The sequence below is a fragment of the Brugia malayi genome (genome assembly GCF_000002995.4).
Source record: "Brugia malayi strain FR3 genome assembly, contig: Bm_v4_Chr2_contig_001, whole genome shotgun sequence".
NCBI lineage: Eukaryota > Metazoa > Nematoda > Chromadorea > Rhabditida > Onchocercidae > Brugia > Brugia malayi.
Genome location: NW_025062476.1, coordinates 13,647,384 through 13,659,804, shown reverse-complemented (window position 1 = coordinate 13,659,804; position 12,421 = coordinate 13,647,384). Strand labels below are relative to the sequence as shown.

The 12,421-nt window shown below is 25.8% G+C and overlaps 1 protein-coding gene across 2 annotated transcripts; it reads left to right on the top strand.

Annotated features, from left to right (window-relative positions):
* Nucleotides 1–6,553: 6,553 nt before the first annotated feature.
* Nucleotides 6,554–7,784, top strand: Bm97 (the record flags this gene model as incomplete). Of its 2 annotated transcripts, XM_043079473.1 has the most annotated exons (4): nucleotides 6,554–6,643; nucleotides 6,838–7,283; nucleotides 7,498–7,584; nucleotides 7,664–7,784. In XM_043079473.1, the coding sequence occupies 4 exons, from the start codon at nucleotides 6,554–6,556 to the stop codon at nucleotides 7,782–7,784; spliced, it is 744 nt and encodes a 247-aa protein (XP_042935407.1). The 2 variants fall into 2 exon arrangements, with proteins under 2 accessions (XP_042935407.1, XP_042935408.1); XM_043079474.1 differs by lacking the exon at nucleotides 6,838–7,283 and having other exon boundaries at nucleotides 6,609–6,643.
* Nucleotides 7,785–12,421: the final 4,637 nt, after the last annotated feature.

Below are 12,421 nucleotides of genomic sequence, written 5' to 3'. Positions count from 1 at the left end.
AAATTTAGCATAGTCTTTTAGAATTGATCACTTTTTTTTTTTTTTGATCTACACAAAGAAATTAATGAATTATACCGAAACTTAATAACCATAAGAAGCTGATAAGAAAATAAAACTTTATTGATTCGAAAAAAGCATTAAATTTCGGAAAGCATATAACCACAAGACGATTAATCGCTAACAGAAATGTAAAATGCAACGTGGCGAAAAACGTAAACGTATCCATAGCAGCGAATATTCTGTGAATTCTTATTGACATATCTGCTTAAATAATTTGTTTTATTTATGTATAATATATAACTCAAATTATTATTTGCTAATTTAAATTATATGTCCTTTCTCTGTTAATAATAATAATAATAATATCAAAATAATACAACAACAATTAATAATACGATTAATAAATAAATAAACAAATAAGTAAATAAATAAATAATAAAAGTGATGACAAATGAGGGAAAAATACTTACTGTCAAAATTTTTGTTCCATAATATTCCACCTAAAACAACGGTCATTTGTGGGATAAAATTCAAGAAGCTACAAACAATAATTTGATATGTTATATGAATGAACGTACGACTGTAAATATTATTATGAATACAGTATACCACCATTAACAGTAGATTACTGGCAATACCGTATAGCAAAAGTAGTGAAAACAGTATGACTGCCACGTATTTTTCTACCGTATTACATTCATTCCTTATATCGAACAAATTTGTTGCATTCTCTGCGTGACAGTTTAATGATAGTATCAGCAATACCACAGTAATACAGTAATAAGAAGCCATCATTTTACTCATTGACAATCTTTTTTGAAAACTATAATTACTGTGCCAAAATGATTGTTAGATTTTTGTAGTTGGATTTGTAGTTAAATTTTTTAATACCTAAAATATTAAATTATGATAAATACTTTTGAGTTCAAATTTCATATCCTCAATTGCAATCATCACGGTAAATGTGATAATATTTAATGAGAATTTGTAAATTTAATCGCAAAATTAACTTTGTACTTCTCTGTTCAGCTATTAAAGTTGTTTAATGCATTTTAATGAATGATTTACCAGTCTCAGTATTAAATCATATTAAGAAAAGTTAAAGTTTTTTAAGAAATTTAAATTTCTGAAGAGGAAGTTTAAAATGTATACCGCTAATTTTCAATATTTGCTTAACCATTTGGTATTGTGAATTTGAATTTATCATTGATATAAGAAAAAAATGTGCTCAGTTAATTCTCATTACATTTACTTTGATTTTTTTTTCTTCATTCATTGTTAGAAATAAATTAATTTGGTAATATCAAATTATCAATGATTGAATAATGCGTAATATTAATACATAATTTCATTACAAATATTAGCATAAGTATATTTCAGTAGCAAATAACTTCCATAAGTCCGTTTCATGATAATTTCAGAATGCTTTTTCAACCAATGTTTATTAAAAAAAAAAAATTCTTTATGCTCCGTTCCATATGGATTAGATCAATAAATTAAATATTTACCTTTCAATATTTCAAGCTAAATGAATGAAATCTGAATGAGAGAGATCAAAAAGATTACAAGTAGTAATGGTGATAACAAAATTCTGGTTGTGATAAGAACAAATGAAATGATAACAAAATGAATGACTGCAGAATTCGAATATTAACATTATGTTGCTAAACAATAAACAGTATATTTCACGTATTTTTTCACGTTTTATATTCATCACTTCTATCAAAAAATATTTGTCACATTCTCTGAGTGACAGTTTAAAAGTAATATCGAGAATAAATCGCAATAATGCAATAAGAATGAGTAAATTATTTTGCTCAGTTTTTTCCAGAAACATTCTATTCAATCTTAACTTTAATAATTGTGTTAAGTCAAATGAGTACTAAATGAAAATTTCATACTGAATAAAACTGAAAAATGATTTCATTCAAATTATAAGGCTGAAATTTTAGTCATTATGAATGAAAAGTATAAATTTAATTTGTAACTAAATATTTTTATTATTATTTCTCTGCCAAAGTTATTAGCAGCAATCAGACATAATTTGCATGTTCAGTGCTAAATTTTATTAAAAAGAAAAAAGAAAAAGATTGAGTTATTGAAAATTTAACTGAATAGAAAACTCAAAAAATCAGCTAACTGAATAATATATTGTGTAGAACTTATCAATTATTTTAAAAAAATAAAGAAAAAATGAAATTATCAATCAATAAGTTTCGGAAATCAAACGAAATTGAATAAAATTTATGAAAACGAAAAGCTAAAATGATAGTGAATTAAGAATAAAAAAGAAAATACTTATGTAAATAGTAATCAAAAGCTACTAAAGCATAATAAGCAAAATTTAATTGCAATGTTAATATTATGCTAATAGCATAGCAAAGATTATCAATTTATTTAATTATTTCTTTGCTATTATGGTTGTTATTATAAAGTGCATTACTGAATTTCATTTAAAAATCTTTTTCAAAATTTAAGGTCTAAAGATTGCACTGAAATTATAAGTAAAACATTTAACTTACATTTATGATATCATATAATGATCCTGGAATTTTATCACTAATATGCATAGATATACAAAAATTTGATTTTTTTTTTTACAATTTAAATTTGAAACAATTTTTTTTCCTCCAATAATTTTGGTTGGACTCTTTTCATTGCACGTGGAAAATTTTTCATTTAGCTACTTTTTTGGTATAAATCAAAAAAAAAAAATAAAAATAAAAAAATTACACAAATATTCAAAGCTTTTTAAATTGTGGTATAATTTATTATTTCTACTATGGTAGAAATAAATTTAAGAATAAAATTTGATTGAATTTTAAAAACAAATCCTAGGAAATTAATAAACATTGTAAGTATTGATATAGATTGATAATGAGAGTAATGTGATGACAGAAAAATTTTTAAATTTTTTACAGCAGCCATTTTCATTTTCAAATTTAGCCGCAAACTTTATTTGATATTTAATTCAATGGAATTGTATTTTATGTTTCAAAAATAATTGAATACTTAAATTCTTCGCATTGATGATTGTTCGTCTTTTTGCATTATTTCAATTTTGCTAATATTCTTTCAATCTTTGATTTTATAGCTTGCTTCATGCCACTAGATCATGCATCATGCATGAAGTAAGTGAAATGATTCGGCTTATATTAATTAACCACAAATTTGTGTCTATTGAATTAATTCATAATTAAATTTGATTTAAGTGTGTAGGCTAGACAAATTTTTGAAATTTCGCACTGTTTACTGTAATTTCAAGAAATGAAGCATAATAGTTTGTTAAATAAAGCCTTGAAATTGCTGAATCGTAGAGGATATAACTGTAAAATTCATCTCTTATTAGCCATATTCTATTATAAATGAATTTCAAGTATTTTTAAACTCTAAAATATTTTGCAGCAAGTTCCATTGTGAGCCAGAAAGTATCAGAAGATTCGTCTAAAGAAGGAACTATGGAAATTTGAAGCTGTATGAAAATATCAATTTGAGTTACATATTTAAGGAATTGTCCCAATTTTAGTCAATGATGTTGAAATTTTCATTTTTCCCTTTGTTTTCCATTTTTAAATGACTAATTTAGATTTACTCATTTCACGTCATTACGTAATCTTTTCCAAAATTTAAATTAGCATTAGAAAACGTGACGCTACTGAGAAAGTTATAAAAATTAACGGATATTTCGACTTTTTTTTTTCTCTTTCTTTCATGTAAAATTGCAGAAAATGTCAACAATATGAATTTCTGTCGTACCAAAAATTCATTTTTGCCTTACAATTAAGTGTGATTGTTTATATTTACCAGTAACAACGATACTTTTATATTCTGTAAACATTTCTTGAAGCATCAAAATTTAATCATTTCACTTGACAAATTTTTGGATGAAATGAAAGGAAAAAAAAAAAAAGAAAGAAAGGAAAGAAGAAACTGCAAATGATTTGTTAAATTTTAAAATTTCATACAAATATCTCATTTGAAAAAATTAAATTCTGTTATTTCTTCGGTTGTATGAAGCAAAAGTAATACTGTAATATCTCATTTATTTTGCATCAAAGTTCTGAAATTCGTAAAAAACTGTGAATTAATGAAATGTACTTTGAAAAAAAAAACATAATCAACATTTACATATAAAGTTATTAAGTTATTAATTTTTCATAAATCAATATTTTCACTTGCATTATTCGCTTACTTATGCTTAAAATTGTTTAAGAATAACAATAAAAGCACGCAATGCTATTGAAACTTTTTTTTTTGGTGAAATTCGAAAATATTTCAAACAATGTTTTGGCTATAATTAGTATGTAAAATTGAAGGGAAAAAGTTGCAAATAATCAAATGATAAGAATGTGATATGATAAGAATGAATTAGTTAAGTTAATATAAAATGTGTTATAGTGTGAACAATATCAGCAATATAGCATAATATTATTTTAAAAAAACTTATTTTTCTTTCTAAAACCATTTTGTTTTATTTTTTTAGTGAAAAAAATTTTAACCGGAAAAAAACTTTTAATATGTAAATGTATGGACAATATAGAGGTATTTGATGGTGGAATTTTCACTAAAATTTTTTTATCAGTTTCCTGAAAATAACTTATTTTTAGAAGGTATGCTAATCTATGTTATAACTATAGCATTATCAAAAATATTGAATGTCTAGCAGACCTAGAAAATTCTAATTCGAAAAAAAATACTTATTTTAAAATATTGACTGTCTAGCAAACATAGAAAATTCTAGAAAAAAAAAAGCATATAAAGTTAGCTATTTCCTACAGAAGGAATCAATTCATATCCAAAATGGGAATTAAAAAAGAACAATTATAATTTAATTTTTAAATATCAAATATTAGGCAAAAATCTTTCGTTTTTTTTTTGTTAAATATTTCTTTATTTGACTTTTTTTTATACTGTAAATAAAATTTTTTTAGATTTCTTAAATTTACTTTGAACTTTTCTCATTCAGTAAAGCAAAGCAATTTTTTCTTTCTTAATTTTGCTATTCAATTTTAAAAGAATAAAATTTTTCTCTGTTAAATGAATATAGCAGTCATTCTATTAAATAAAATCGCAAATCGCAGTTAAGCTAAGATCTTCCGTAAGTGAATATATTCATAGATCAAAATTCATCCTTGGATAGATAATTTCAATTTATGCGTTAGTCCTAAAAAAGAAATCTTGAAATACTAACTCATCCATTCATTTCTAATTTATGAAAATTTCAGGATAAACTTTATCTTTTATCAGCCAATATTTACTTCTGCTGTGCACTTCAACTTGATAAAGTGAACAAAAAAAATAAAATTGTTTTTTCCAAACAGAAATGATTTGTTTTGAAAAAATCAGCTGTGTAAACTTTTCAGAAAGCGAAAGAAACGAAAGCAATGTTTTGCTACACTTCCATAAAATTTGGTTCTAGATTATCAAATCTAATTTTAATTAAGTGTTAAATCTGTTAAAAATAGCAATTCATTAAAAAATTAATTATTTCATATGCATTGTACCAGAGCTGGTCATATATGGTGTGGTCATTTTATAGTTTAAATATTAAAATACGCTTCTGAAATTAAGTTTTGCGCAAAATTTCATAAGCAAAATTAATAAAACTTTCAATTAATCATGGTTTTAATTCATTTTAAGAAATAAAATTAAATTTTATTTCAAATTTAAATTTTGAATTTTTCAAAAATCTTAAAATTTGTAATAGTTTTTGTACATGAAACAAGGAAACAAATTCTAGTGGTTATCAAATTTTTGTTTTAATTAAAAAGTAATCGTGAAATACTAACTAACTCATCCATTCATTTCTAATTTATGAAAATTTCAGGATAAACTTTATCTTTTATCAGCCAATATTTACTTCTGCTGTGCTCTTCAGCTTGATAAAGTAAACAAAAAAAAATAAAATTGTTTTTTCCAAACAGAAATGATTTGTTTTGAATAAATCAGCTGTGTAAACTTTTCAGAAAGCGAAAGAAACGAAAGCAATGTTTTGCTACACTTCCATAAAAGAAACTAAAACAGAAGCAATCAAATTTCTTTCTTTCCATATTCTCTCAAATGCGAGAAAAAAAAAATGGACACATCTGCTTTACTGTACATTCAAATATCATTTATAAACAGGTTAATTATTAGCTTATACAGGTATATTCCTCTTCAATCTTTCAGCATCTTTTCAGGTAAACCTAACTGATCATATTTAGCAAAACAATTGAGTTTTTTGTTAAACGAATTAGCTGAATTCTTCTTTTCTTGTTTTTTTTTTTTTTTTTTTGAAGAAGCTAATTAAGTAGAAAAGAAGTGAGAGAAAAAGAGAGAAAAATAAATATATAAAATAATAATTGAAATTAATTTAACCTAATTTATGTGAAAAAAAAAAAAACTGAATTGTTGTAGAAATTGATTTACATTTCCGTCCCTTATAAAGATGAATAAGTAAAATAAAAAAGAAGAACGAAATTTTGTTCTAATTATTTGGAAATTTACACGTTACGTATTAATCACTTCACGTTTATGGAATTAATGGATGTTTGATTTTTTTTAGAAATAAAAAATGAACAAACTTTTAATAGTTTTTGGCTTGGTAATTCTTTTTGTCACACCACTTTATGCAAAACAATCAATTGAAGAGGAAGAAGAAGAGGTAACTTTCTTCAATTTAATTTCTTAATTTGAATTTTTTATTTATTTAAATTGCTAAACTGAAAAAAAAAAAGAAAGTATAAGTAAATTAGAAAAGCAATTGCTAAAGTATTACTTTTTAAGCTTAGAGCAGAAATTTATTCCAAAACAGAAGCGTAATTTACGTGAATAGAATGAAAGTCTCAATGATTTCAGATGAGTGACGAAGAGGAGGAAGAGAAGGAGGAAGAGGAAGAAGAGAATGGAAATGAAGAGAAAGAGGATGAAGATGATGATTATTATCAAGATGATAGTGATGAGAAAGAGGAGGATGAAGAGAAGGAGGAGGATGAAGACGAGGATGGTAGTGAAGAGAAAGAGGATGAAGATGATGATTATTATCAAGATGGTAGTGATGAGAAAGAGGAGGATGAAGACGAGGATGGTAGTGAAGAGAAAGAGGATGAAGATGATGATTATCAAGACGACAGTGATGAGAAAGAGGAGGATGAAGACGAGGATGATAGTGAAGAGAAAGAGGATGAAGAAGAAGATAAGGATGATAGTGAAGAGAAAGAGGATGAAGAAGAAGATAAGGATGATAGTGAAGAGAGAGAAGACGAATATACTGCCAAAGGGGAATTCGTTGAAACAGACGGCAAGCAAGTCGTTTTGACCTTTCAGTAGTTTGAACTTTAACAATTTTACGAGAATTTTACTTCTTAGCCATAAACAATTCCCACCTTTCCGCAGTATAATCGAAGCTCATTTTGGCCCTTTTTATTTACTTTGAAATATTTTCTTTATATAAAATCGAACACTAATTACAAATGATTCCACTTCAATTCCACTGTATTTCACTTCAGTTTATTGCAGGAAGAAACAATGTGACTCTCACGTGGCTTGTTATGATCAACGTGAACCGCAAGCGTGGTGCATATTAAAGAGGAATCAGTCTTGGACGTAAGTCTACGTCTCAGTTAGTTTTATTATTAAAAAATTGGATAAAAATTATCAGTGAATTGAGAACGCTCTGTTATAGAAACAAAGGTTGTTTCTGCGATGAAAAGAGACATTTATGCGTTATGGAACGGATGAACGGCGGTAAATTGGAATATGCGTATTGCGCGCCTGCAAAGAATTGGAAGTGTTCGTATGATTAATAGTAACCTACGATATTCATCCATTTCCTATTTTAATATTTCAATTCCTTCTAGCAGCTTGCAATGTCAGTTATGCACTTTAACTTTTATTCAATGTAGTCTTCCAAATGAAATCATATGTAAGCATATAAAACGAGCAGTGACGATGATAATTCGAACGAAATAAACTAATAATCAATTTCTTATCAACTAATATCAGTGATAGCCCAAAGAAAGATCTAATCTTACTAGTCTTTCAGCTTATAATAATATCCCAATAATTGATTATGTCCAAACCAAACATATTAATAGTATTAGTCATTTCATCTCTTTGTAACTTTCCGCTTTTTTCATCCTTTTCTGTTTCACTTTTTATTTGCTTGGAGACTGATCGTCCGTTTCATATGAATCAAATCATTAACTTTCAGTATGGCTTAAATCATTTTTAGCTTTCATAGGAAATACAAGAGTCTATCAACTGCCACAAGGTTTCAATGCCAAGAATTATGGATTTGAATTCTGAAAAAATACTTTCATTCGTATGATCCAATGTTTGAATCGCTCATTTCTGAGCTTAACTTGCAAATCATAAGTTAATTTTGCTACTTAGCTAATGAAGTTTCTACGCAATTTAATTTCTTTGCTTTAAGTCTCTCAAAAGTAATAACCAATTCTTATAATATAAAGCAAAACAATTAGATAATTACCGTATAAAACACGAAAGGTTGAAAAATGGTCACTTTCTGGTTTCTGTTTAATTCTTCGATGCCAAGAATTGGAGACATTTCGCCTTCTTCTAATAATCAGTAGAAAGGAGACAATTCAGTGCGTATGTTAATGAGATGCAATGCTTCCGAGAAACTATTCAAATGGATATGTTTTCATCACTTATTTTTATAAGTGATGAAAACGGTCGTTGAAATGATTTTATGCTTTGATAGCCATAAATGATTTATGGTTCGATCAGAACTCAATCAGAAATAAGTGAGTTCTGATCGATTACTTCAAATATAATTTGTGTGTGATAAAATTTACTCATTAATTATTGAAGAGATAATACTAAATGCATATGTTGTGGAGACAAATTAAATATATGTGTCAATGTGATTCAAAAAACTTCAAATATGGTTACAATACTAATTCATTTCTTGATAAGGGTCAGATTTTCCACAAATTTTTATGAATTAATTACAGCCATTACTCTTTTCTTGAATATTATTCAACTTTTGATAATCTGTGCTTTGAGAGTTTTCAAAAGTGCGTTATTTCTTAATAAAAATGAAAACTGTTAACAGAAATGTAAAAACAACATAGTATCAATACATAGAATCAGATTAAACTGATATATCATTTTGAAATTTGTGAGTGATAATCACACCTTGAATTGACTTTATTAGTTTATTCAATGATTATGTCAGAATTCGATATCACTGATATAAAATACAGTTATCGAAACAATTGAATTTATTTCTAATATATTAATAAATACAAAGCTTTAAATCAAGAAATATTTCTAGATATGGCAAATGTCGATTTTAATATTTTATTTCAAACATATAAATATTAGCAAAAAATTTATTAATATTAAACCGATCATATTAGTAAGAATTTCAAGCAGCTATTATGCTTATCTGTCGATGGTATGATAGAAATAATCAGTTATCACTGTATATGTCAGAAGTTTTAAGAGAATCAAATACATATAGCATATTCTAATTAAAAGATCGAAATTTAGATCCTAAGAGATATTGTCAAAAAATACATCTATAAATATCGTTTTATACTTCAGGCTACTATTTTACCTGTCATGCTACTGTCACACTGCTACATCATCCAGGCTAATATTACCTGTCATGCTACTGTCACACTGCTACATCATCCAGGCTAATATTACCTGTCATGCTACTGTCACACTGCTACATCATCAGGCTAATATTACCTGTCATGCTACTTGTCACACTATTATCTCAACATCATCTATGTCAACACCTTGAATAATAGTACTATTTTTTAACAATCCAATTCTCAATCTCAACCAGCCATATAAATGATGTTTTATAATGTTATGCGACTGCTTACAGTAAATAAAATGAATAGTAGGCAATAGGGCACAACTAAAAATGATGAAGCAATTTATGAAAATTGTCGATGGAATGTCGGCTTCGATGCCAAAAATTTCAACCATAATAGGTGATAAATAGTTAAAAACAATGATTTCAATTTCTAATATACCACAATTCCATGCAGCTTGAATTAGCATCGACCATTCATATCGACGAAGTTTTATTCCATTTCTTTCATGTTTGGCTTGTGTAATTCCTGAAGATATTAAATTGAATGATAAAACCATTGAGAATTGAAGAGATGGTTTTGGAATTTAATAAAATTTAATAGTAAATTTTTAATAATTTTGAAACGATCAATCAAATTATGAAAAAAAGAAAGAAATAGTTTAGCATTGCAAACTTCGACGTTGATTTTTATTTAATTTCAAACGACGTTCGAGACGTATGCTGTAGAATATTGCAATATACATAACGAACATGATATTAGGTATGGATAAAGACCAAAGACGACGAATCCTAAAGAATCAATATTACATTTTTAAAACAACACAATTGAATTAGCTTTGAAGTAAGCAAATAAGAATACCTACGTATGAAATTTTATGACTCAGTAATTTCAAACTTAAATTTAAAATTTAATGAGAACTGAAAAGGTGATATTAAAAGATGACTTCCACCAAGTTTTGCTTTCATTTGTTTTTTCACAATTTATTTTCCACTTCAAGTTTGCGGCAAGGAATATTCTGAAGCAAAAATAAAAATCGCCAAATGCAACCACTGAAAATTCAACTTGTTATAAAATTTCTAATTGTATTTGTTAAATGATAGCAAAAAGATTAAGAAATAATAATAAATTCAAGTGTGAATAGATTAATTTTGATGAAATTCGATTTCCAAATTTTGATTGTTTAAAAGATATAAATTTATTGTTTAAAAAAAAAAAAAAAAAAAAGAAATCATTTGATTATATAGGAATGAATCATACCAAAAGCTGATAACCAGGTGAAAGCAATTAGAAAATATAGTTTTTTTGACTCGAAAAACGAGCAATATTTGGGTAAAATTAGCACCACAAAGCGATTCAGTGTCAACAAAAATGAAAAATGAAGCATAGAAAAGAATGAAAAAGTATCTAAAGCTGAGAATGCACGATTAAGCCATTTTGTTTCATTTACTAAAATATAAGTAAATTAGTTATTTCGAGAAAAGCTCCTTTTTTTTTGTTTGTAATAAAAATAGAATGAATCCAAATAAACTTTGAAAAAGTTCCTAACAAAGAAATGATCATTTTTGTTTAAAAGTATTATAAAACTATTTAACTTACTGTTTAAAAGTGTAAAATAAGGGTATTTCAAAACTTTGGCGTATAAAACACAAAAATTTCGAATTAAAATTTGAGTTAAAAATTTGAATTATTAATTTTAATAAAATGATAAAAATTTAAATTCTGTATTCAAATTTTGTTATCTATTTAATAAAGGCAATTAATTTGTTTTATGTTATTGATCTAATAAGAAACCGCTCCTTAAGATAAGTATCGAATATCAGTTACTATTAGTAATATCACATAATAATGATTATTTCCTCTTTCCAATTTAAAAAAAAAAAGAAATTGAATCTACATTTAACTTATACCAAAGTAAATAATAACCAAGAAATGTAAATAAAATAAACTTGCCATATTGAGCTATTTTTAGTTTGTAATATTTCAGGTAATACAACAAATATTTGTGGAAGAAAAGTCATAAAATTAGAAATAATCAGTTGTAATGCAATAAAAATAAATTCACGACTGTAATGATTGTACTTTCCTTTACAGAATAATACAATTACCATTAATGTATTACTAATAATACCATAAAGTAAGAAAGCAGTAAATAACAGAAATATTATGTAATTTTTAGTTTTCTGCTTTTCATCTCTTATATCAAATACATCTGTCACATTTATTTCGTGACAATTACAGGGTAATATCAGAAATAATACAATAATACAGTGTAAACAACCAAGCATCCTGTTAATTGTTTTATTTCAATTACAAACTTTAGTAATGTAAGAGAAGGAAGGAAAAAAAAAAAAAAAAAACGAATTCTTCAGATTAATAATAATGATAAAAAGATTATTTTAGGAAACGTTGATAATTTAACTGTAAAATGTGATTTCCACTTCTTTTGCAACTTATAGGAACTGCTGATGATAATAATAATAATAATATCATTGCTACTTTCTTATTATTATTTTATATTTGTAGGATCAAATATTTGTACTGATATGAATTGACTTAACTACTTTTACGGCAATTTATTTTGCTTACACAATAAAGCAAATTTAATCAGTTATGACGATATAATGCAAAATAAATTGAAAACGATTTATGGCAAAATAAACTCACTATTTTGCTTATATTAAATCTTTTTTACTTATATTTAATCTTTCTAAGCAAATTTCATAGGCAATTCAATAATTTCTGCATCGCTGAAATAGTAACATAGCAAATTTTCAATCTATATTAAAGTAATTAGCTAATTATTTTCAATTTATTTTGCTTTATATCACCATAATTGTTCGAGACACATACACGACCTGGATGAT